At 45.5% G+C, this 27,501-nt stretch overlaps 1 protein-coding gene across 1 annotated transcript in view; it reads left to right on the top strand.

Annotated features, from left to right (window-relative positions):
• Window positions 1-27,501, top strand: part of RPN1 (ribophorin I) — a 937,203-nt gene that overhangs the window by 810,258 nt on the left and 99,444 nt on the right. Inside the window, exon 9 of the mRNA XM_044078412.1 lies at window positions 4,497-4,742. Within this exon, the coding sequence (XP_043934347.1) occupies window positions 4,497-4,742 (246 nt within the window). The remainder of the gene's footprint in view (window positions 1-4,496; window positions 4,743-27,501) is intronic.

The following is a 27,501-nucleotide window of genomic DNA, read 5'->3' as shown; positions in this document are numbered from 1 at the left end:
GCAGACCTACAACACCTGTCATGGAAAACTGCTTTCCTACTGGCAATTACTTCAGCAAGGAGGGTTTCAGAACTACAGGCCTTAATGGCAGTGCAACCCTTCCTAATCTTCCACCAAGATAGAGTGTCCATGAGGACTAATCCTACATTTATGCCCAAGGTGGTATCCAGAGTGTCTTTAAACCAGGCAATCCACCTACCTACCTTCTTTCCCAACCCACAAAACAGAGGGAAAGAATACTGCATACCTTGGATGTACATAGACAGCTACGCTACTACTTGGACAGAACAAAAATAGCAGAAAGACTGACCAACTTTTGTAGCCTATGCAACAGGAAGGGAAGGAAAAGCTATTTCCAAACAGACAATCTCCAAATGGATAGGAAATTGCATACGATTCTGTTACTCCTTCCATGGAAAACCAATTCCACAGAACATAAGACCTCATTCTACAAGGGCAACAGCCACTACCCCAGCCTTCTTACGAGGAGTGGCAACCAAAGACATTATTGAGGCGGCTACTTGGACCTCCGTGCATACATTTGCCAAGCATTATAATTTGCCTCTATATTCCAGATCCCGAGCAGGGTTTGCCACTGCTGTACTGCAAGGGATCCTAAACACACCATAATCTACCTTTATCCTCCTCCCTAGTTGGCTATGGTATTCTACCCAGTTGTTATGACTGCAGATGCATCCATGAAGGACATAGTACAGTTTTGTACCTACCATAAATGTAGATGTCCGAACTGGATAGCATCTGCAGTCAGGATTACCCTCCCTCCTTCCCTCTGTGGTACTCCTAGGGTGTTTACCCTCCTAATAGCTAGCTGGTGGGGGAGTCTTTATGGTGTATTTGTTTGTATATATGTACATACATGCTTATTTTTGTGTTTACCTCTATCTTTTGGAAACATTGGCATCTATCCAAATTTTAGCCTTCAAGAGGGCTACTGGCATCTGGGGCAAGAAACACTGAGGAAAATGGCGTCGGCTGATGCTTTTATACCCGAAGACCAACAGAGATGACGTCGGGTGAAGTGCGACATCAGCCGAAGCCGGACCCGGACTTTGGAATCCGGCCGACTGAAGGGCTGCCTGACGACAGGACAACCCAGTTGTTATGACTGCAGATGCTATCCAGTTCGGACATCTACATTTATGGTAGGTACAAAACTGTACTTTTCTGCTACTTACCTCACAGCAAGAGGTTCTCCCGTTCGATTCTCGGCTGGGCTTGGGAGTGCCTTTGTGTGGAGTCTGCATGTCCTCCCCGTGGTTGGGTAGTGTTCGAAAGACATGCGTGCGTAAATGGGCGTGCCTTCGTTGAAGGTTGAGCGTCAAGCTGGTACCTCGGCGTTTCGTAAAAATCTACTGCCAATCATTCGCGGACCGGAGTTCCGCTGTGGTGACCCCTTACTGGGAAAAGACGAAAGACAAACACCACCACCATCATGGAAAACCTGTGCCCAAGGGCATTAGGTCTCATTCCACCAGAGCTGCAGCTACTTCAGCAGCCTTTCTAAGGGGAGTACCAACCAAAGACTTTCTAGAGGCTGCTACTTGGAGTTCTGTTCACACATTTACAAAGCATTATCATTTGCCTCTCTACTCTAAATCCAGGGCAGGCTTTGCCACTGCAGTTCTGCAGGGCCTTATAGCCGCTCCTCATGCTGTTTAGATCCAGCCTCCCAACCATAGCTTTGGGATTCTACCCAAATGTAATGACTGCAACAGTGAAACACGAAGAACGTAGTACCGTTGTGTACACTTACCATAAATGTAGATGTTCGAGTGTATTCACTGTTGCAGTCCAGGTTACCCTCCCACCATCCTCCTGTCATTCTGGAGTTTATCTTTCCTCCTTCTCTATCTTCTACAACCTATGTGGTGTATTTGCTTGTAGATGAAGGTAAAGTTTATATTGATGCATATATATATATATATATATATATATATATATGTATATATGTATATATATATAATTATTATTATTTTTTTTTTGCTACCTTTTTGGGGGCACCTGACATCAGGGGCAAGAAAAACTAAAGAAAATGGCTTCAGCTGCAAGTTTTATACCCCTGAGAAGAGGAGACAGCAACCGATGCAGGACGCAAGATTTAGGAATTCAGGCCGACTGAGGGCAGCCTGCCAGCAGATTACCCGAATGTAATGACTGCAACAGTGAATACACTCAAATATCTACATTTATGGTAAGTATGCACAACTGTATTTTATGGGAAGGCCTTCGTCAAGCAACTATCAAAAGAGGTATTCAGTTAATCTGATTTTGTCCTCTTGTAGATTCCTATAAGTTCCGACAGGGTAGGTGTGCAATGGGCCTTTGTGAAAGCAAATCGCCTGCTTCTGTGGATAATGTAATGCTTACTGCAGCATGCCCTCCACTTTCCCCTCTTTATAAGGAAGTACCTTTGCACAATTTCCAGTCTCAGCAGGGATTGTATGATTGTTAGTGGAGTATACACCCCAGAAACACATCCTCAAGTCTCCCCTCCCTAGAGGGGTGAGTTGTCTCCTCGTTTTTCCTTCCTCAACTAGCTTTCATTTCCTGGTATGCTGTTCAAACCCAGGACATCTGCGTTTTACTTAGGTCTTTATCCATCTATACTATGAAGCTAGTGCATAGTGTCTTCTGTGGCGCTATTTATTTTCTTCTGTTGTAAGGGTTACATTCCCCATTCCTACACACACACACACACACACACACACACACACACACACACACACACACACACTAGGTCCAGGGAGCCTTTGTCATGCAGGTAATGATGACCAGTTGTCTTTAATTTCCAGTGGTGCCTTTTAAGTTTTGTTTTTTTATCAGTCCATATTGCATTTTTTGCTTCTTGTGGGTACTCAGAGCAGGGATGAACATTTATTTGCTGTGTTTTCTTGCTGTAAATTAGCATGTCTGGCTTCTTCATCAGAAGAGAGAAAAATGTATCCCCAAATGAATCACCTGGTAGTCTAAAGAGAAGACTGTAGTTAAACAGGGTCATTGAAGTGGCTGCCCAACTATTATTTTCTCTTTAGCAAAATGCCTGGATTAATTTTCTTAATACCATGAAAGGAGGTTCCTTTAGAGGAGCAGTGGCCTGTAGTTTATTTTTCAGCAGAGTATGGTGCATGCACTTTATCATTGCACAGCTTTTCAAGTTACTAGAACTTTGATCCGAACCCGACTGACAGAATGTTCTGCAGGTATCCTATCTTGAAGTTTTCTCTGCATCTGTTTACATCATTCCCCTGCTTGTTTTAGTTAACTATTTGGGAATTTGTGCAAGTTGCTAGACCTGCTTCTTAATCATGTAAGACTGTAAATTCTTTTATCTGTAGATCTTTGAATGAAATCTAAAGTGAATGTTTTAAAATGCACCAACTTTGAACATATTTTTTGGTAAAGTCACTTGGTTCATTTGGGGAAAGAACTGGTTGCTTTGATGTAGAGCATTGTTTAGTGGGCTATTCCATGAAGGGAGCTGCCATGAATTGTTAGAGCTGATGTTTTGTCAGTGAATGCTAAGCAGCTGCAAAAATTTTATGGAGGCTGTAGTATTTTCTTTCTTGACCAGGTGTTTAATCAGAATGCTGTAGCCCTTAACACCTGAAATTAAGCCAAAATGCATTCTATTCTGACTGACATTTTTCATCTAGGCTGGACATTTGGATTTTACTTTTACCGGGATAACAAAATGCTTTTTTGTTGTGGCTCAAAATGCTTTACTCACGCAGGTTGTAAACTAAAAATCTCACTGGTCTTTTTTTTTTTTTTACTACTGCAATGTACTAACATTGTACTTCTGTTGCATTAAATTGCTTATTGCTTAAGAAGCATGAATACAGTAAGCAAATATAATGTCCAAATTACAATAACGATAGAAAAGGACTTGGCGTTAATGTCCTTGGAAAACTCGAGTAGAGTCGAGAACTGACAGTTTAAAAAGGGTAATGTAAGTGCTGTGCATGATACTATAAATAATGGATTGACATTCTCCATAGCAAAATAAATACAGAGAACAAAATACAATTAGTTTAAAAGTCATCTGTATATCAAATCCAGCTGGCAGCATTAGATTAGATTCTAGGACAGCTCAGAAAGACTAGCATAACATGGAATCTCTCAAGTAAAGTATGGGGAACTCTGCTTACTTTTTTTTTTTTACAGGGTTTTCAAAAGTAATTCTGCTTTGTTTTAACTGTTGTTAATCTGTAGTATATGTGAATTCATATGGCTTTCTTTTGTTAGTATCGCCATTAAATTAGTATGGCATGTTGTGATTTTTTTTTTTTTATCTAGCTTCATATGTTGTAGGAGTGTGATTGAAAGATTCGTAATGGATCATTGAAGGGACTTAAGAGAGATGTATGCACTGTTTTTTTGGCCTTTGATCCTGAGTTATCCATTGATGATGCAGAAAGGATTTGAATATCCTAATCATAGTTGTAATTATTAATCTTGCATGTATTTTTTTTTAGGATCCAGCTGCTGAGGCAAAAATGAAAGTGGCCTCCATAACAGAGCAAGTCTTAACTCTGGTAAATAAACGTTTAGGCTTGTACCGCCACTTTGAAGAGTCTGTGAATAAATATAAACAGTCCAGAGATATTGCCACGCTGAATGCTGGCAAGAAGACCTTGGAAACAGAACATCGTAATTTGACCAATGAGATTGCATCTCTGCAGTCGAAGCTGAAAACAGAGGGGTCTGAACTGTCTGACAAAGTAAGTGCTCAGTTTTTTGTAACTTGGTTGAACATTTTCATAAAATACACTGATTTGTTTTAAAGTTTGGAAGATGAAGGCTCTAAGCTTCGTCCAGTAGTAGATTTTGTGTTATGACAGAATAAAGTCTGTCTTAAGGGTTTGCAAAAGTGTGGAATGGTGAAACTAAGTGTTACTGAAATGGAAAAAATGTATTTCTGGTTGTTTTTTAACCAGGAAAATATTTTTTTCTGATTGTTTTGCCCCCTCTACCTGCCAAACATCAAGCATCCTCCACTTCAAGCATTGCTCATTCATTTTCCTACCCAAGGAATTTCACACACCATCAGGATGAGAGCTGTCCAGAGGCTGGCTATCATTTAGGCAGCTGTGGATGTGCTTTACCCTGGCTGTCCAAGGAGCTTTGGTTTTCACTGTATCCTAACTGTCCTCCATATGGCATACCAGTACCAGCCCACAGGGAAAATCTGTTTGGCAGCTTGTGGGCTCACAGGAAAAATCAGATGTTACAGATGTTACCACAAAACCCCTTCAACAGACACTTAGCTCACTCATTAGCGGACAAATTTCAATAGTGCTACTAACCCCCCCCCCACACACACACACACTTATTGGTGAGTCCGCAATGAAGCCCTTATTAATTTAGACAGACTGGCATTTCTAGTAACCGTAAACAGCTTCTCAGATGGTAATGTCTGTGCCCATTCAGACACCAAATGTATTGCTTTGTGCCACAGCTGGAGAACTTTCCCAGTGGTTGACTGAAAGTTATGGGCTGAGGTAAAAACTGAATTAAGGAACATTTCATTAGTATACAGAGTCACTATAGGGAAAGGCATTCCTTGAACTGAAGCTTCATTGTATCTGCAAAGAATAATGTTTAACTGTATGTGGTTAATTCTGTAATTCTAATTGAATGTGAACGTAAATTGTCATTTAGGCATTTCAAAGTAGTAGTGTAAAGGCTGATGTTTAAGGAATCTCTTGACGTAATTTATATGCAAAATTGAATGTTTTCTAGCTTCCAACATATTCTTCATAACAACATTGTTGATAGGGAATTCAAGCATTTATATGATGTCTGACTGTGAAGCAGTCCATTTTCCATCTGCACAACTTTTCTTCAGTCATATGTTATATTCCCCCCAATAACTTTAGTTGAGCAATTAGTGAGTAGGACAGTTGGTTGACAGCATTATATCTGGAAGTCATATTTTTGGGGGGCAGTTTTGTGCAAGTCTTTAAAGCTACCAATTTAGCGAAACTGGTTTTGAAGACTGGTCAGTGCAAGAGGGTGGTGCAAAAGTATTTAGTGAAAATGTTGATGAAAGTAATATGATATTGTTGCATGCATATAGTGGCAAAACGTCTGAATAATAGTACACACGTCTGTTTAGACACTGCTTTTTGATATTTTTTTTTGGTACTGATTTTGCTGTGAGGTATAGTTGCTGCATTGAGGGAAATGTCTCGTGTTACCATTGTACATCAGCCTATCAGTTGCGCATAAGTTTTAGTTAGTGCAGAGGATATGTCTTCAGGTGAAAAGGTTAATGTTTGTGGACCCATAATGTAGTCAAACATGGGCCATTGCCGGGGTACAGATGGGTGTTAGATTTTGGAGATGCATTTTTTGTAAAGCTGCTCATAACAAGAGTCCATCAGTGAGATTTTCAAAGTTGTTGACTTTTTGTTACATTGACCTACACTACATCAGGTTAGATATTTCAAAAATGATCTTCATGACACGCCACAGGCAATCATCACATCATCTGCAGTATGTGCCAGAATTTGTGTTGGTACAAGAGTCAGTAGAAAACCTTTCTTGCTTGTTTTATATTCAGAAATGTAGCTAAATGGCAGTATGATTTAAACTGTTCCTACTTCTCAGAACAGATCTCTTTATCATCTATAAAGTGTGAAGTTTAAACCAGTGCCCAGGGATAGGCACAGTGAAGCAAAGACCATATGAAGAAAATAAGAGCATGTGAAAACTCTTTTCCTTAGCATGGTTCACTTTTCTCTCCAGTAACTGAAGAAATTGAGCTCAGAAGACTCTGTATTGACATACAGCTGTAGTTTTAGGGTATCAGGGCCACAACAATGTTAACATACCTGTGGAATCCTTGAGTTCTTTTGTTCAACCAGCTTCTTCCTGGCTTCTGACTTGACAACGACTTTCAGTGTGAGAAGTAGAAACTGAACTTGATAAAGGTTTGCTTCATTCTGTCTACCCTGTCCTTGAATGCAGACATTTAGAAAACCCTAAAGGGCAGATCATGTGGCAGTGGGGTTTAATCTTGCGTGCTCCAGATTTCCATTACAGGTGGCTTGGACTGCTGCTACTGTTTTCTACAGAGGATGTTTACTTTGCCATCATTGCCACAGCTCATTTAATGTTTCCTTGCTAGGGTTTGCAGTTTTCCATAGATATTATTTCCTCAGCATGATGGTGATGGGGTCATGTGTTCTTCATTTCCTCGTCATGGATAGTGGTAATTGAAATGGGAAAAAGGGTTTGTTTCCCTGTTTCTCCTACTTCATCATTCCCCTGTCATCAAACATATTGCATTATCTGTTTCTCTGGTCAGAGTACAAATTCCCCTGACTTTTAGCCATAACAGAATAAATACTATATCCAAGTGGTTGCCTTATGCTATTACCTTTTGTTTTACCCACCATCACAAGACAATTCATGGCAGGGTCAAGGCTCATTCTGCCAGGGCCTTGGCTTCATGCATGTTTTTTGGAAAGGGTTGGATTTTAGAAGTGTTGTGGAACTAGCAACTTGGTTCTCTGTACATAGCTTTACAAAGCACTACAAAATAGGTTCCTTCTTCTGATCTAGGACATGTTTTGCTAGGGTCCCTATCTAGGGGCTCCTGGATCCTAATCCTTCCTCCTTCAAGTCAGTTTGAGTTGTGGTAATGTACTTGTGTAGTAAAGGCTACTGCAGCAATGATCATTCGAGCATTTGCTTTAAGTACACCTACACACCGTACATTCCTTGTTCACAACTGTTTCTCAGTCTGTTCTATACCCTCTCGAATGCTTCTGTGGATTTCTTCCCTACCAGTTGTAGTAGTCTGTTACATGGGTCTTCTGTTCTCACTTTGAAGAAGTATTCATGTAGACTTTGGAAGTAGTTGGATGTTCTTCATGTTTCACTGTTGCAGTCATCACATTTGGGTTATCTGCATGCAGTAGCCCTCAGTCGGTCTGATTATCAAACTCTTGGGTCCTGCGTTGGTTGCTGTCTCATCTTCTATGACGTCAGGTAGTCAGGGGTATAAAGCATGCAGCTGACACAATTACATCAGTCTTTCTTGCCATGCGGCCGACTACTGAAATTTTCGATCTGAAGTAGGAACTTCATTTGTCAGCAACCTTTGGGATACGGATCCGATCTCAGATCCGAGCCGGCAACTTCTATCATAGCATAGATCCGAGCTCCTAGCTCCTCCCCTTACCCATAATCCCCTGCCTACCCTAACTGACCCCAGGTCTAGTTTGCCGCTCTTCAAGCAACAGCTAGATTCCAGAGCTCTTGGCGTTTTTGTGAGGAAAAAAGTTTTTCTTCTTTCTGAGTGAGTGATGGTGTGTGCGTGGTAGGTTTACCCTTAACACTATCTTGTTATTATTTTAGCCTTTCAGCTTAAATTTAATTTAAAATATTTTTCCCTCCCCCGCTGGTCGTAGCGTGTGTGTGTGACTTGAGTGTTAGGGGCCTAGTGAGTGTGCTTTACTGTAGTAATGTCGGAGGCCCCTAAAGCCATTTTTTCGAAATGCACCGAGTGTGGTCACAAGCTTTCACCAGCTGATGGCCACACTCGGTGCGTTAGGTGCCTTGGGGTTGAACACCTCTCTTCGGGTTGCGCGATTTGCGCGGCGTTCAACCCCAGGGCACTCAAGGATCGAAGGTCGAAGCTAGTTCTGGAGGGCCTTTTACCGCCAGACTCTGCTTCGGTCTCTGGTACTTCGGTGCCCGCTACCCCCCCGGTAGCGGTCACTCCTGCCTCCCTTCCTCCGACCGGGACTCAACCTCCCGCTTCGGCTCCAGAGGATAGGGAGGCCAGGAAAGAGAAGCGGCGGGAGAAGCACCTTAAGCGGCGGGCCGATGACTCCTCATCGGCCCCGCCTGCCAAGAGGGCTTCTCCGTCCAAGTCTTCTCGATCTCCTCCTTCTCGGATCCGATCCCCTTGTTTCTCCCCGGGACCCGAGGAGGAGGTGATCCGGTCCCCGTCGAGGTCATCGAGGCGACACTCCAGGTCTGCCTCGGTGGCCTCTTCGAGGTCCACTTTCCGCATGTCTGATGCGGACATGGACCAGATGATGAGGAGATTCATCCAGGCCCAGATGCAGATGGGAGTGCTCTTGCCTCCCCCCCCCTCTCTGGGGGGGGCTCGACCCCTTTTTTCGCTCCTATAGCTCCTTCTCCGACCCACATTCCAGTTTCGGAGCGCTCGGAGCCGAGCCACGTTGGATCCGGGGGTAGGTCGGAGCCGACCGTGCTGGGCACGTTGGCTCCGGCTCCCTCGAGTTTGTCTGATCCAACCTCTAGGAGCCGTGGGCCGAGCTTCGGATCCGAGGGATTCGGTGTGCTTTCGGCTCCGTCCCGGTCGGAGCACACTGGTCCTTCGGATCCGACGTTCTCGGCTCCGGATCCGATCCCCGCTTCGGATCCGAGTGGGAGTCGGATCTCGGATCCGTCAGAGAGCGGCTCCCCCTCTGCTTTAGCTGTGGTGGAGAGGGCACTGTCGAGTACTTCCAGGCCTCCGGTCCTGGCTTCGGCTCCCTCCCGCACTCCTTCTCATCTGGTCCCGGCTCCCCTCATCCGGCCCAATGGGCAGCCTGCCTCAGTGCCTCTAGGAGTTCCAGTGGAACAGGATACAGCCCGTGAGGACTCCTCGGACAGCCCCCCCGAGGAGATTCCTCACAAGGCAAAGTGCAAAAGGAGGCACACAGACTCCCCTGAGAGTCTCACCGAAGATACGGACTTGGATGAAGGGGAAGGCTCCCCTAGATCACCCCCCGAGGATGTCTCCTTTGGAGACATCATGGAAATGCTCAAAATCAGGGGTGGGTGGTCTGCCCCTAAGGCTTCCCCTGATGAGTCCGTATTCCTTGAGGCATTTGAGGCAGGACCATCTACCTCTTGGATGTCCCCTCCACCCGACTCCCTGGTGGATCTCATATCCTCTAGGGCTTGGAAGGAACTGGACACCGTAGAGCCAATCCCCAAGCGTCCGGACAAGATTTTGAGCCCCCCTGCAGAGAGATCACACTGGAGCAGAGGTCCCCCTGTGGATGCCATGTTGGTGGCTGCAGCCACCAAGAAAGAGTTGGCTCAGGAGAGCCCCACGGTTCATCCTCTGAGCAAGGAGTCTCGCGCGATGGACCGTCTTGGGAAGCAGGCCTTCAGTTCAGCGACCTTCTCTATGAGGGCCTTGAACTACATGGCACACGTTATTCAGATGCAGCGGGATCTAATTAAGGAATACGCTGCTTCCCCCCCAGAGTCCATGTCGAAGGGAGACAAGGATCTGTACTCCTCCCGAATGGCCACCCTCCGCTCTATCTCTTAACACCTCTATGCGGCTGTTGTCTCATGCTACGGAGGGAGCCGCTAGAGCAGGCGGAGTCGGGCTTGTCATGAGGAGACAGGCCTGGCTCCATCACTGTGACTTCTCGGAACCCTTTAAGGCATCATTCGCAAATGCCCCTTTTGATGGTTCTGCACTGTTCGGCAAAACCATTCGCGACACTCTTGTCCAGAGCGAGAAAGACGGGAAGACTTTGTCTGCCGTCGGAGTCTGCTTCTCTGCGCCCCAGAGGTCCTTTTCCAAGAACCAAAAGGGTCAGAAGAAGATGTGGTTCCGAAAATCGCATCAATCCCAGTCTGCTCAGGACAACCAGTCCTCTCGTGGCAGATGAGGACAGGGAGGACGCCGCCCCAGAGGCAGAGGGGGTCCCAGGAATTTTGGGTCCAGAGAACCGTTCTCTGAGAGGCCCACGCAGAACCCCTGAGGGGTTACCCGACTGCTCCACTCTGGAGGCAGTTGGGGGGCGTTTTTCGAGGCACCTAGCAAAATGGGAGTCCATAACAACGGATCGCTGGGTGCTTCGTATTATATCCAGAGGTTATCAAATTCCCTTTATAGTAAACCCCAGAATCAGAAGCCTTCCCGACATTCCACCCAGTCAGAGGGAGGCGGCTGCTGCAGAAATTCAGCAGCTTCTGCAAAAAAGAGCCATCCAGCCCGTCCCCCCAGATCAAGTCGGATCAGGGTTCTACTCCATGTTCTTTCTGGTGTCAAAAAAGACGGGGGACTTGAGGTCCATCCTCGACCTCTCTCTCCTAAACCTGGCGGTACCCAAAGAAAAGTTCCGAATGGTCACCTTGCAATCCGTCCTCCCCTTATTGCGGGAGGATGACTGGATGTGCTCCATAGACCTCAAGGATGCGTACTATCACATTCTAGTGGACAGGCGTTCCAGGAGGTTTCTCCGCTTCCGGCTGGGAGCCAGTCACTTTCAATTCAGGGTCCTCCCCTTCGGTCTCACCTCAGCCCCCAGGGTGTTCACCAAGGTCCTAGCGATAATAGCAGCCCACCTGAGACTCAAGAGAATTCTGGTCTTTCCATACCTGGACGACTGGCTCCTTACGGCCCCAACAAGGCATCTACTTTGTTCATGCAGGGATTATTTCCTCAGTCTGGCCCCACTATTAGGATTAACCATCAACATGACCAAATCCTCCCATCCCTATACAGGTGTTGGATTTTATAGGGGCGAGACTGGATTCCAGACAGATGCTTGCGTTCTTGACTCCAGATCGGCTTCGGAACCTGATGTCGCATGTGCAGGCCATCCTTCAACTGCAAACTCCTTCGGCGGAATTGATCCTGAGGGCCCTAGGATCTATGGTGGCTGCAGTCCCTCTGCTGTCATTGGCCCGCTTGAACATGAGGGTTCTGCAGTGGACCCTCCAGGTACAATGGTCCCTGTCTCACCCCATTTCCTTAAGCAAGGTTTGCAGAAGATCGCTCCTGTGGTGGCTCCAGTCTCCCAATCTCCACACGGGACGTCCCTTCTCACTACCTCCACCAGTCGACACAGTGACCACGGACGCTTCTCGCCTGGGGTGGGGGTGGGGGGCATTTTTCAGGCAGGACAGTCCAAGGCACGTGAAATGACATAGAGACCTCTTTGCATATCAACGTCCTAGAGATGAGGGCAGTGCTTTTGACGTTGCAGGCACTACACAACTCTCTTCCGGTAGGGACTATTGCAGTACAGACAGACAACATGTCGGTCGTCTGGTACATCAACAAACAGGGGGGAACCAGGTCTTACCCCCTTTGCCGCGAGGCCATGAGAGTGTGGGAATGGGCGATTTCCACCATCCACTTTCTCATAGCAACGCACATTCCGGGATGGTCCAACATCAGTCGTACTATCCTGACTCCTTACGAATGGTCTCTCAACCATAGAGTTGCAGAGCAAGTATTTGCCCGATGGGGGCAACCTTGTTGCGATCTTTTTGCCTCTCCTTCAAACACCAAATGCAACGCTTACTTCGCTCTGATCCCCCCTCCGGGGAAGTCCCCGAGAGACTCTCTAGTTCATGCTTGGCCTCCCGGTCTGCTTTATGCTTACCCTCCTCTTCCCCTGTTGTTGAAATTATTACAGAAAGCCAGGCTGCTGGGGAGCAAAATGATCCTCATTGCCCCATTCTGGCCTCGTCAGACGTGGTTCCCTTACCTATGGTCTCACCTAGTGTATCCACCATGGATTCTGGATCCCATTCCGGATCTCATTTCTCACCCTCTCGGTCTTCCGACTCCGAACCTGTTCAACCTCGAGCTGACAGCTTGGTTGCTCCAGTTCCACTCCTCATAAGGACTCCCGGGATCTCATCACCGGTCAGAGACGTTCTTTTAGCCGCTCACAAGCCTTCCACCAGGAAGGTTTATCGGAGTAAGTGGAAACGCTTCACCATTTGGGCAGAACACCGTCGTTTAGACTCTTTTACAGCCCCGATAGCATCGGTTCTAGATTTTCTAACCTCTCTCTTTCACCAGGGGGCTAGTTCTTCCACAGTCAAGGTACAACTGGCAGCAATCTCATACTATCACGTGGGGCAAGAGTCTAGCCCTCTTATCACTTCCAAACTGTGTAAGACCTTCCTCAAGGGTACCTTCCTCCTTAGGTCTCCAGTTAAAGAGGTGGTACCTCCATGGGATTTATCCTTAGTCTTGCAGGCCTGGACTGGTCCCCCGTTCGAACCGGCGGCCACGGTTGATCTCAAATTTCTCTCTTGGAAGACAGCCTTTTTGGTGGCCATAACTTCAGCCAAAAGAGTGTCGGAATTGCAAGCTCTTTGTGTCAAACCACCATATCTGGTCTTTCACCCGGATAGGGTTTACCTCAGGATCAATCCGTCCTTTCTACCTAAGGTATCTTCAGAAGCGAACATCAATCAGTCTATCAATCTTCCAGTGTTTTCCCCCCAACTTTCATAACAAAGGAGAGTACAAGCTACATTCCTTAGACGTACACAGACCACTATGTTTTTATATCCATAGAACTGCTGATCATAGGCAATCCGATCAGTTGTTTATCTCCTTTGCCAAAAGTAATTTCGGAAAGTCAGTCTCTAAAGTTTCTCTCTCTCTCGATGGATCTCGAGTTGTATTCTTTTAGCATATCAGAGCTCGGGAAGGCCTGCACCTCAAGGAGTCCATGCTCATTCTACTAGGGCCGTTGCCACATCTGCGGCCTTTCAAGCTAGGGTTCCACTGGATGACATTTGTTCCGCAGCCACTTGGGCTTCATCTCACACCTTTATCAGCCAGTATAAAATAGATGTTGTCTCCCGAGGTAGGGTGTCCTTTGGCTCTGCGGTGCTCCGGAATATCCTTCCATGAAGGCCACCCAAGATTTAGGTAGCTGGGGACTCTGTCCCAAAGGTTGCTGACAAATGAAGTTCCTACTTCAGATTAAGAAGTTATGTACTCACCATAACGTTCCATCTGAGTAGGTATCTTCATTTGTCTGCAACCATCCCCCCCTCCTTCCCCCTAACCAAAATGATCGTTCTTGTGTTATTAGCATATATTCCCATTGGGACACTTTTATCTGCTGTGCTATGGGGCAAACTTGATCTGAGGTCAGTTAGGGTAGGCAGGGGATTATGGGTAAGGGGAGGAGCTAGGAGCTCGGATCTATGCTATGATATAAGTTGCCGGCTCGGATCCGAATCCCAAAGGTTGCAGACAAATGAAGATACCTACTCAGATGGAACGTTATGGTGAGTACATAACTTCTTATTTTCGAGTTTCAGAACCGAAGTCTTCAACTAAAGCTAAGTACCCCATTGGGGAAACTTTTTCTTGCTGTAAACCGATGTCAGTAAAAGTCGATAATTGTATTTCTTGTGGAAAGCAAAAACCTTATAAAGATTTTCATTCGTACTGTATTCCATGCATAGGCCCTGACCACGACGTACCTCGCTGTCGGTTTTGTGCCTTATTTAAACCACAAACTATTCATCTGTATATTTTCGCTTCTAAATATTTTGTTGCTTGGTTTAATTATCCAGGTATGTCTTCGGTAAGCCACCCGACTACCGACATTCCAAAAAAACACAGAGATAGACAGAGACAGTCCGCCTAGGTCCAAAGCTGCCGACGATGCTTCTCCTAAGCTAGTCACCAGTTCGCCGGTACTCAGTGAGGTGCTTTTGCAGCCCCTGATACCCACTACTTCAGATTTGCAGGCCTCTACTGAGACCCTTTCGGAATCCGGTATGCTGAGAGATGCTTCAACTGTGGAACCTGCAGATGTCTCTACCTTGTATGGGTCTGGAGCCACTGTGCAGGCACCGGCTTCTGAGGGTGTTTTCAGGCCTACTGACTTGCATATTAAACCAGCGCCATCTTTTTCTTCAGGGTCTAAAATTCGAACCATGCATAGGAAACCGGCGACCAGACTGCATGGTCAGACCTCTATGCCTAAAAAACAAATCATAAGAATGGCTGAAGATCTTGTTACTTTAATCAGGGGAAGCCAACCTTCCCTCTCTAAGAGACCTAGGACTGAATTTGCTTATGATGCTTCTGACCAGGATTCTGAAATTTCTGCTTCCTCTGATGACCAGGATTTACCTTTATCCACCTATGAGGATTCTGATGCCGAGGACTCTATTCCCTCTGCTTCTCCTCCAGAGGATTTTTCTTTTGGTGAAACCTTGCATACTCTTAGGGAGCATTTTCATTGGGAAAGCCAGGATTACTCTGATTCTAAAAAAGAGGCTTAGAGATTTCTTACTCCTGCCCCCAACACAGACCTTTAGATATCCCTCCTGTACTGGACATTGTTGATGCCTTTTCGGAATCTAGCTTGGCCCCTGACACTTTACCTCCTACTCCCAGAAAACCTGATAGATATTACAGGGTTCCTGATTCTCACAAGTTTCTTTTTAAAAATCCTCCTGCGGATCCTGAGACCATTTCACAGGGACCCAAGGGCACTAAGGCTACTACTGCCAAAAATCCTACCCCCTCTGGTAGAGATTCCAGAGCCCTGGATAGATGGGGTAAGAATGTATACACCTCTGCAGCCTTGGCCAGCAGGGTCATAAATTGCCAGTTTTATATGTTAACGTATCAGCAGCTTAAATAGTAAATGATGTTGATTCCTGATTGTGTTGAAAATAAGGATTTACAGGATTTAATGCATTCTGCTGAACAGGTTGGAAAACATACTTTGCAGTGTGTTTTTGATTCACTAGAGGCATCTTGCAGGGCTGCTGTCACCGGGTCTGTAATTAGAAGGCATGCTTGGCTTAAGGAGCAATCTTTGCCAGATCATGTTAAAACTAAATTGCTGGATGCTCCCTTAAACCAGGACCGCCTGTTTGGCAGTAAAGCAGAAGAAGATCTTAAAAAGATAGAGAAAAAAGCTAGATCTATGCAAACTGTCTTACAAGTGCAGCCTCCAAGATTTAGTAGGCATTGGCCCTCAAAAAATTGGTCCTTTACTGCCTCTTCCAGGCCTTCTCAGTTCAAACCCAGAACCAGCAGAACAACCAAGCTTCAGTCCCAGGGTACGCACAGGACTAAGCAGTGGGGGGCTCCCACTTCCAAATCGGGGAGTAGTAAAACTCCCCCCCTATGGTAAACTGTCTCAATGACTTAACTTTAAATCTTCCAAGCACTTCTCAACTGACTGTTCCTTTAGGGGGGAACGATTGCTCTGCAAGCAAAAATCTGGGAACTCATTACTCAGGACAAATGGGTTTTAAACATAGATGTTCATCGTGTTTCATTGTTGCAGTCATTACACTTGGGTTATCCTGCTGGCAGGCTACCCGCAGTCGGCCCGAATTCCAAAGTCTTGGTCCGGCGTCAGTTGCTGTCGCCTCATCCCTGACATCAGTGCACCAGGGGTATAAAAGATGCAGCCAACTCCATTTTCTTCAGTCTTTCTTGCCGCACGGTGCCCGAAGCAAAAGCAGTTCACAAGTGCCAGTCGGCCGACTCCTGAGATTTTCAAAATCGAATTTCAGATCCGAAGTCTTCATTAAAGCGGAGTACCCCATTAGAGAAACTTTTTTCTTGCTCCAGACCGATGTCAGAAAAAGTTAACAGTTTTATTTCCTGTGGGAAGCAAATACCTCAAGGATTTTCATTCTTACTGTATTCCTTGCCTAGGCCCTGACCACGATGTTGCTAGCTGTCGGTTTTGTGCTAGATTTAACCAACGCACTATTAAGCGTCTGTACGATTTTGCCTTTCATTACTTTGGCCGAAGATTCAATTATATAATGCCATCGGAACAGCCGATGACCGGAGTTTATAAAAAGCACAAGGAAAAGGAAAAGGACAGGCATCCGAGGTCCAAAACCGACGATGAGGCTTGCGCTAGGCCAGTCACCGGTTCTCACTGAGGCGCATTCGCAGCCCCGGACGCCCGCTACCTCAGAGCCACAGGCCGCTTCTGACTCCCACGTGGAGCCAACTAGGCCTCTGGAAACTCACGGTATTGGACACTCGGAAACTATTCTCTCAGATGGGTCCAGAGCCGCTGAGCAGGCATTGGCTTTTGAGGGTGTTTTCAGACCTACACAGTTATATGTAAAGCCAACCTCAGCTTCAAAGGCAAAGACTAAAGCAGCTCTAAAGACAAAGAAACAAGTACAGCATTCTCCTGGACAGACTTCCATGCCTAAAAAACAGATGCTTAAAATGGCCGAAGACCTAATTACTTTGATCAGGTGTTCCCATCCCCCTCATGATAAGAGGCCTAGGCAAGAGACAGACTATGAATCTTCAGATCAGGTTTCCATTTCCTCTGACTCCTCTTCTGAACAGGGGTACTCTCTTCCTCCCTATGAGGATTCTGATGCTAAAGAATCTATCCCTTCAGCCTGTCCTCCTGAGGATTATTCTTTTGGGGAAACCCTGCATACTATGAGGGAGCACTTTCACTGGGAGAGCCAAGATTACTCAGAATCTAAGAAAAGGCTCAGAGACTTTATTTTACTTTCTCAACACAGACCTCTTGCTATTCCGCCTGTTCTTGACATTGTAGTTGATGTATTTTCAGAGTCCAGCTTGTCTCCTGACTCTTTACCCCTGCAGCTGTTAAGCCAGACAGATACTACAGGGTTCCAGATTCTCATAAATTTCTATATAAAAACCCTGCTGCTGACCCAGAAACTATATCTCAGGGTCCCAAAGGGGTCAAGACTTCCACTGCAAAAAACCCTGTCCCCTCTGATAGGGATTCAAGGGCACTGGACAGGTGGGGGAAAAAAGTTTACACTTCTGCGACCTTGGCTGTAAGGGCTTTAAATTGTCAGTTTCATATGCTTAAATATCACTAATACTTAATGTCAGTGCTAAAACAGAAAATGTTGACAAATTCTGAATGTCCAGAAAACAAGGAAATGCAGGATTTATTGCATGCAGCTGAACAAATGGGAAAGCATACTTTGCAATGTGGTTTTGATTCACTGGAGGCCTCTTGCAGGGCCGCTGTTACGGGTTCTGTCATTAGGAGGCATGCTTGGTTAAAGGAACAGAATCTGCCTGATCATGTTAAAGCAAAATTATTGGATGCTCCATTACAGCATGATACTTTTTTGGTGTTAAGGCAGAAGAGGTGTTGAAGAAAATGGAGGATAAAGCGAAATCTATGCAGACAGTTAAGGATTTCTTACAGGTACAGCCACCCAGATTTAGCAGGAACTGGCCTACAAAGAACTGGTCCTTTCCAGTGTCGGACAGGCCACAAAGAGGCAGATACAGGCGCCCTAGTGGCAGATCCCAGCCCCAAGGCTCATACAGGCCTAAACAATGGGGTGCTTCTACCTCCAAAAGCGGAGAAGACAAATCACAGCCATATAGGAAACAGTCCCAATGACTTTCCTCTGCCAGTACCAAGCACTTATCTTTTGGTAGCCCCCTTGAGGGGAAAACTAGCACTTTTTTCACAAAAGTGGCACATGATCACCCAGGACAAATGGGTCTTGAATATAGTGTCTCAGGGCTACAGGTTCCACTTTCACACCCTGCCAAAGGCAATAGGTATGCCAGGCCTGCCACACAATCAATGGGCAGAGGCACAAAAGCAAGTTTCATCCCTTATGGACATGAGGGCCATTCAGCAAGTACCACAGCAAGAGCAGGGACAAGGATTTTACTCAAGACTCTTCTTGGTATGCAGAAAGGACAAAGCCTGGAGACCAATACTGGACCTGTCTATTCTAAACACTTTTCTGGACGTTCCAAAATTCAAAATGTTGACTCTGCAGCAGCTTCTGCCCATGCTGGGCAAGAAGGCTTCGCTTGTAACTTTGGACCTAAAAGAGGCATGCCTGCATGTCCCAATCAGACAATCTTGCAGACAATATCTCAGATTCATAGCTGGCTCAATGCACTACCAATTCTCTGCACTGCCCTTTGGCTTATCTACTGCGTCCAGGGTCTTCACAAAATGCCTGGCACCAGTAATTGCTTTTTGCAGACAAAGAGGAATTCAAATATATCCTTACCTGGATGACTGCCTTATTCAAGCAGAGAACAAGGACATTCTACTAAAGCATATGGCGTTTGTAAAAAGATTACTAATTTGCCTAGGGTACACAGTAAACGAAAATAAATCAAAACTAGTACCCTCTCAAGAGATAATATTCCTGGGTGCAAGCTTAAATACAACTGCCCAGATGGCTTATCTCACGCCAGACAAACAAAGGCAACTGACTTCTTACTTCGAAATGTTGGCAACAAAGACCCAGTTATCTGCAAGAAAAATTCTGCAGGCTTTGGGCTTCATGGCATCCTGCATTCTGCTAATTCCATGTGCAAGACTGCATATGAGGAAATTACAATGGTATCTAAAAAGTGTTTGGACTCAACATTGCCACAGCCTAGAAACATTAATTACCCTCATTCCCTGCCTGCAACAGGAGTTTTGATGGTGTGCACAGGCCTGTCACCACAACAAGGGACAGCCATTCACTTTACCCACAGCCAGGCAGACACTAACAACAGATGCATCAGAGTATGCCTGGGAGGCCCACATGGCAGGAAATTGCATTCAGGGCACATGGCCCCCAAGACAAATGCATCTTCATATCAATCAAAAAGAGATGCTAGCTGTTCAGAATGCCCTGACAGCCTTCAAGGATCTACTTCATCCAGGACAACTGCTGATAAAGCCGGACAATACTACAGTCATGTGATACATAAACAAGCAGGGAGGCACACATTCCTACCCCCTCTGCAGACAAGCCATGACTTTGTGGAACACAGCATTGACTTATCAGGTACACCTGCAAGCACAGTTCCTGCCAGGAAAGACAAATACTCTGGCAGACGAACTAAGCAGAAACCTCATGGATCCTCACGAGTGGAAACTAGATCCACAAATCTTCAGCATGATAATAAGGAAATGGGGACGCCCAGACATAGATCTATTTGCCTCCCCTCACAACTGCCAACTACACAAGTACTTATCACAAGCAAGCATGGAAAGTGGATGCTCTATCATTCAACTGGAAAACCCTTACAGTATATGCCTTTCCTCCACTGCCTCTCCTCCCCAAGGTACTCCTAAAGGTCAGACAAGAGAAGCCAAAAATGATACTGCTTGCTCCAGACTGGCCCCGCCAGCACTGGTACCCAATCCTAAAGAGCTTGTCTCAAGGCCCAGCCTGCACATTACCTCAAATTCCTCATTTACTGACCCAACAAAACAGTCGGATCCTGCACAGCCAACTCGGAACCCTAAATCTGGCAGCATGGCGGATAATGTAACCATTCAGAACACTACTCTCTCTAAAGCAGTTATGGATGTTATTTTGGAAGCCAGGAGGCCCAGCAACAGAAAATTTTATGCAGAAAAATGGAAGAGATTCTGTGCTTGGAACCAGGCACAAGGAATTGACACGCTTGTACCAAATATTCCTCAGATTTTACAATACTTAACTGAGATGCTGGACAAAGGCCTATCCTTTTCATCAATTAAGATCCATGTCTCTGCCATTTCAGCTCATTACAATACGGACCCACCTATTTTTTCACATCCACTGCTAAGGCAGTATCTCAGAGGGGCCAAAAACGTAAGACCTCCAAGGAGAGTGCCAATACCTGCATGGGACCTCAATTTTGTTTTGGAAAAACTCACACTGCCTCTTTTTGAGCCAGCCAATACAGCTGAGATAAAATTCTTACGGAAAACAGCTCTGCTTCTAGCAGTAACATCAGCAAGAAGAGTCTCAGAGTTACAGGCACTAATGGCTGTGGAACCTTTTATAATTTTCCATCCAGACAGGGTTTCTCTGAGGACAAACCCAATATTTATGCGTAAGGTAGTGTCCAGTGTGGCTCTTAACCAAACCATTCATTTGCATACCTTTTATCCAAACCCACAGAATAAGGGTGAGAGACTTCTGCATTCTTTGGACATGCACAGACTGCTACGCTTCTACTTGGACAAAACTAAAGCTTTCAGAAAGACTGAGCAACTTTTAGTGGCATATGCTGCAGGATCACAAGGAAAAGCTATCTCAAAGCAGACTATTTCAAAATGGATAGGCCACTGCATTCGTTTCTGCTATTCACAACATGGCAAATCAGTGCCTAAGGGCATTAGGCCACATTCAAGCAGAGCAGCAGCCACTTCAGCAGCCCTCCTCAGAGGAGTACCAACCAAGGACATTTTGGAGGCTGCAACTTGGAATCAGTGCACACTTTCACAAAGCACTACCACTTACCACTTTAGTCTAAATCCAGAGCAGGCTGTGCCACTGCAGTTCTGCAGGGCCTCATAGCCACTCCTAATTCTATTTAGGCCCAGCCACCCAACCTCAGCTTTAGGTTTCAACCCAAGTGTAATGACTGCAACAGTGAAACACGATGAACATAGTACAGTTGTGTACCTACCATAAATGTAGATGTTAGAGTGTATTCACTGTTGCAGTCCAGGTTACCCTCCCACCATCCCCCTTTCATTGCTGGGACTTAGCTGTACTTTCTCTATTCTATACAACCTATGTGGTGTATTTTCTTGTAGATGAAGGTAATGTTTATGTTAGTGCATGCATTTTTATTGGCATACTTTTTAGCTTACCCCTTTGGGGGCACCTGACATCTGGGGCAAGAAAAATTGAAGAAAATGGTGTCTACTGCATCTTCTATACTCCTGGCGCACTGACATCAGGGATGAGGCGACAGCAACCGACGCTGGACCAAGACTTTGGAATTCGGGCCGACTGCAGGTAGCCTGCCAGCAGGATAACCCAAGTGTAATGACTGCAACAGTGAATACACTCAAAACATCTACATTTATGGTAGGTACACAACTGTACTTTTCCCCAAGGATACAGATTTCACTTCCACATGTTACCAACCCCAAACAATTGGCCAGATCTACCCCCAAATCAGTGGGCAGAGGCTCAAAAGCAAGTGCTCTCTCTTTTAAGATAAGAGGCTATTCAGACTGTACTAGAAGAGGAAAAGGGACAAGGTTTCTACTCAAGACTTTTCCTTGTACGCAGAAAAGACAACTCTTGGCACCCTATCCTGGTCCTTTCTATCCTAAACTCCCTTTTGGTGATTCCATAATTCAAGATGCTAACTCTTCACCAGTTGCTTCCAATGATTGGCAAAGATGCCTGGTTGGCAACACTAGATTTAAAGGAAGCCTACCTGCACATCCAATCAGGGAATATTGCAGAAGATACATATGCTTCAAAGCAGGATGCATGCACTATCAGTTCTCTGTACTGCTCTTTGGCTTATCTACTGCACCCAGGGTATTCACAAAGTGCCTAGCTCCAGTCATTGCATTTTGCAGGCAAAGAAATATTCAAATATACCCATACCTGGACGACTGTCTAATTCAGGCAGAAAGCCAGGACATGCTTTTGAATCATCTGGCATTTGTACAAAAGGTGCTGACTTGCCTGGGGTACAACATACATGAAAAGAAATCACAGCTGGTGCCCTGTCAACAAATTAATATTACTGGGAGCAAGCTTGAACACAACTTCCTAGATGGCTTTCCTCATGCCAGAGAAACAAATTAAATAAACCGCTTACTGCAAACAAGTGGCCACAAAAACCCTGCTATCTGCAAGGCAAATACTGCAAGCCATGGGGTTCATGGCCTCTTGCATCTACTAATTCCATATGCAGGACTGCATATGAGGAAACTACACTGGTATCTAAAAAGCCTATGGTGTCAACATTCTCAGGATCTAGAAGCAGTGATTCCTATCATACCTTGCCTACGGTTAGAATTACTTTGCTGGGCAGAGGCCTGCCACCAAAACAAGGGACTACCATTCACTCTACACCTGCCAGCCAAACCCTAACAGACGCATCAGACTATGCATGGGGGGCTCACCTGGCAGGGAGGTGCATTTAGGGCAAATGGAACCCAAGTCAAATGCACCTGCATATCAATCAAAAAAGAAATGTTAGCTGTACAGAATGTAGAAAAACAACTAGCAAAACACCGAACTGTCACACAAACTACCACACCATCAAGGAGAACAACGAACCAGTGGAAATAACACTTTATTTTTTCTAGCGCCTCGGCTCACCAAAAAGCTTTCAAGGCTTTTTGGTGAGCCAAAGCTGTACAGAATGCTCTGACAGCCTTCAAGGACCACATTATTCCAGGACAATTAATAGTAAAGATGGACAGCACCACTGTTATGTGGTGCATAAACAGGCAGGGGGGTACCCATTCCTACCACCTTTGCAGTCTAGCCATGGCTCTGTGGAACACAGCCTTGAGCTACCAAGTGCATCTATAGGTTCAATTCCTGCCAGGAAAACTAAATACACTGGCAGACAAACTAAGAAGAAATCTAATGGATCCTCATGAGTGGAAAGTGGAACCAAAGACTTTCAACATGTTGATAAACAAATGGGGGAGCCCAGATATAGACCTGTTTGACTCCCCCCAGAACTACAAATTGGACAAATTTTGCACAAGGTCTCCCCACAAACAAGCTTGGAAAGTGGATGCTCTGTCCTTCAGCTGGAAAAATATATCAGTTTATGCCTTTCCTCCTCTGCCTCTCCTCTCCAAAGTACTACTAAAGATCAAACAGGACAAACCAAGGATGATACTGATTGCACCAGACTGGCCATGCCAACACTGGTACCCCCTCTTGCGCAGTGCGTCACAGCTAGCCCCATGGCACCTGCCTCAGACTCCTACCCAGCTGTCACAGCAGAGGAGCCAGATTCTGCACCCCAGCTTCAAACACTGAACCTGGCAGCCTGGCTAATTACCTAATGTCCCCGTTACCATCCCTCAGTAAACAAGTGTTGGATGTCATTTTGGAGGCAAGGAGGCCTAGTACTAGAAAATCTTATGCTGAAAAATGGAAAAGATTCTGTGCCTGGGACCAACCTCAAGGGATGGCCACAGCAGCGCCAAATATACCTCAGATTCTTCAATACTTAACTGAGATGCTTCACAAGGGCCTTTTCTTTTCCTCCATCAAAATTCATGCCTCAGCCATTTCAGCTCATTACAACACAAAACCACCACTCTTTTCACACCCAGTGCTCAAGCAGTTTCTCAGAGGGGCCAAAAACTTAAGACCACCCAGAATAGCCCCAACTCCAGCCTGCGACCTTAACTTTGTATTGGAAAAACTCACTCTGCCTCTTTTTGAGCCAGCTGCAAGTGCTTGGAAAACAGCTTTCTTTTTAGCAATTACTTCAGCAAGAAGGGTATCTGAATTACATGCCCTTATGGCAGTGGAGCCTTTCATTATTTTTCATGTGGACAGGGTGTCCCTCAGGACCAATCCCTCTTTCATGCCCAATGTGGTATCCAGTGTGGCTCTTAATCAATCCATTCATTTGCCAGCCTTCTTTTCTAAATCACAAAATAAAGGGGAATGGATACTGCACTCCTTAGATGTGTACAGAGAACTTAGATTTTACTTGGACAGGACTAAACCTCAAAGGAAATCTGAACAACTGCTGGTGGCATTTGCTGCAGGGGCAGAGGGGAAGGCTATTTCAAAGCAAACCATTTCTAAATGGATAGGCTATTGCATTCATTTCTGCTATAAGCACCATGGAAAGCCTCATAGCTGCTCCTAATGCTTTCTAAATTCCTTCTCCCATCCTTAGCTTTGGGAATCTACCCAAATGTGATGACTGCAACAGTGAAACATGAAGAACATAGTACAGTTGTGTACACTTAACCATAAATGTAGATGTTCGAGTTTATTCACTGTTGCAGTCCTGGTTACTCTCCCTCTAGCCCCCTGACTTCTTTTGGCTATACCTCTATGCTCCTTTACTATGCTTAAAAAGCTTTTTGGTGTATTTGCTTTTTTGTTGGAGGTATATCCTTGTGTGTGTGTGTGTTAGGGGGCACCTGACATCTGGGGCAAGAAAAACTGATGTAATGGCGTCTGCTGCATGCTTTCTACCCCTGACTACCTGACATCACGGAAGATGAGACAGCAACCGACGCAGGACCCAAGACTTTGGTATCAGGCCGACTGAGGGCTACTGTAAGCAGATAACCCAAATGTGATGACTGCAACAGTGAATACACTCGCACATCTACATTTATGGTAAGTGTACAGAACTGTACCTTCCTGTAGTCTTCAGGGTGACTCTTTAACTCCCTCCTCACCCCCACACATGATTTTGTATACCCAGTGTTGTCTATTCTGATCTCCATTGAGAAGAGCTACAGTTTCTCTAGTTTCTGGTAATTTTCTTTCCCCTTCTTGCCAGATTTCTCTCTGGTGGTTATTGTCTAGACTCTTTTCCAGCAGCTTTGATAGTCCCTGTCATTGTACATCCTTTAGACACATGCTTTATTCATGGTGTGACCTAACCTTGTCCTGGCAGAGTTGAAACAAGTACTGCTTTGCTTCTCTAGTCCGTTTCTGAGGATGCACTTGAGCATTTTGCTTGTTCTTGCCCCAGCATCCTCCACTCTGCTTCTGGTCCAGTCCAGGTATGGCCAACATCCCCAAAGACCCTTTCCTTTCTTTTCCATCATAACTTTCACCATCTCTCCATCTTGTACTTCACATTGTGTTTTTCTGAACTAAGTACACTACTTTACAATTTTCTGTAGTAAACCTCAACTGCTGTCTTTTTGCCATCTTGGTCAGCCTATCAAAGATGTTCTTCGTGTTTCACTGTTGCAGTTATCAACTTGGGTTATCCTGACAGGGGTAGCCCTCTCTCTGCCAGAATACCAGAGGCTTAGTATTTCTGCGTTGGTTGCTGTCGCTCCAGGACTGACATCAGGTGGTATAAAATCAGGCAGCTGACGCCATTACGTCAGTCTTTTTTGCCTGAAGCAGAAGCAGTTTGCACGAGTGCCGGTCAGCCTCTACCTGAGTTTTCATTTCCGAATTGAAATTGAAGTCTTCCAAAGCTAAGTACCCTGTTGGGGATCCTTTTTTCTTGCTCTAACCGATGTCAGAAAAAGTTAATTGTCTCGCCTGTGGAAAGCAAATACCACACAGAGACTTCCATTCTTACTGCGTCACCTGTTTAGGCCCAGACCACGAAGTCCCTCGCTGTCGCTTTTGTGCTTTGTTCAACGCCAGGGCTATACATCGTTGGGTTTTTATTGTAGCTAGATATTTTCACTCTCAGTCCTTGAATTCCGATATGGCTTTGGTAAGCCATCCGATTACCAATCTTCCAAAAAAAGTAAGGATAAAGACCGAGACAGACCGCACAGGTCCAAAACTGTAGACGGCGCTTACATTAAGCTAGTAGTCAGTTCTCCGGTCCTCAGTGAGGCACTTTTGCAGCCCTTGATGCCCACTTCTGTGGATTTGCAGGCCGCTACCGAGACCCTTTTGATGACCGGTATGCTGCTAGACTCTTCTTCGACTAAGGATCCTGCAGATGTCTCTACTTTGGATAGGTCCGCAGCTGCTGAGCAGGCACCAACTTCCAAGGAAGTTCTTCACATTACCATTACTCGACACAAAATGACTTCTTTCACGTCTTCAGTGCTTTCTAAAACTACTGAGTTTCTAAGGCTCAGTACAAACTACGACCAAAAAACTGACAACCCAAGCTCAGGTACTTGCTTCCTTGCCTCAATCTCAAATGCTTAAAATGGCAGAAGACCTTATTACACTTATTAGGGGAAGCCAGGCTATCCCTTCCAAAAGAAAGAGACTTTCCCCCAGTAGTTTTATCTGAACAGGAGTCCGATGACTCTGACTCTGCTTCTGAATATGAAGACATGCAACCCCTCTCTGCTTATGAAGATTCTGATGCAGAGGAATCCATTCCTTTTGCCTCTCCACCCGGGGATTTTTCATTTGGTCAAACCCTACATACTTTAAGTGAGCATTTCCAATGGGAATGTCAGGTCTATACTCAGTCAAAAGAGAGACTCTGTAATTCTTAAATTTACCAGAGCACAGACCTTTAGCCATTCCTCCTGTCCTGGATGTTGTGGATGATGTTTTTCTGGAATACAGTTTAACTCCTGACACCCTTCCTCCAGGTCCCAGAAAACATGACAGTTACTACAGAGTCCGTGACTCTCACAAATTCCTTTTCGAAAATCCTACTGCTGACCCAGAGGTCATCTCCCAAGGACCTAAAGGAGTTAAAGCAACCTCAGCTAGGAATCCCACCACTTCAAACAGGCATTCCCGAGCTTTAGACAGATGGTGTAAAAAAGTATACATCTCTGCAACTCTTGCTATTAGAGCACTAAATTGTCAGTTCTCCATGCTGAAATATCAGCAGCATACCATGGAACTCCTCAAATAAAAATATCTACCTTTCCTGCTTGTGCAGAAAAGAATTACAAGAGCTTATGCATTCTGCAAGCCAAGCTACTAAGCACATCTTGCACTGTGGCTTTGACGCCCTAGAAGCATCTTGCAGGGCAGCAGTCACTGGTTCTGTCCTTAGAAAGCATGCTTGACTTAAGGAACAGACCTTGTCAGACCATGTCAAATCAAAATTATTGGACGCTCCATTGAACAAAGGCAATTTGTTTGGCACCAAGGCAGAAGAGGTCTTGAAAAGATGGAAGAAAAAGCTAAATCTATGCAGACAGTTAGACTTTTTACAGGTCCGGCCTCCGAGGTTCAATGGGTACTGTCCCTCCAAGCACTGGTCCTTTCCGGCCCCTTCCAGGCCAGCTCAGCCCAGACCCAGGGGAAACAGACAGCAGTCCCAGGTAATGCAGAGGATCTAAGCAATGGAGTTCC

This window comes from Protopterus annectens, chromosome 7.part0 (genome assembly GCF_019279795.1).
Source record: "Protopterus annectens isolate FY-2018-M chromosome 7.part0, PAN1.0, whole genome shotgun sequence".
In the NCBI taxonomy this organism is placed as follows: Eukaryota; Metazoa; Chordata; order Ceratodontiformes; family Protopteridae; genus Protopterus; species Protopterus annectens.
This window is presented reverse-complemented; position numbering and strand designations above follow the sequence as displayed.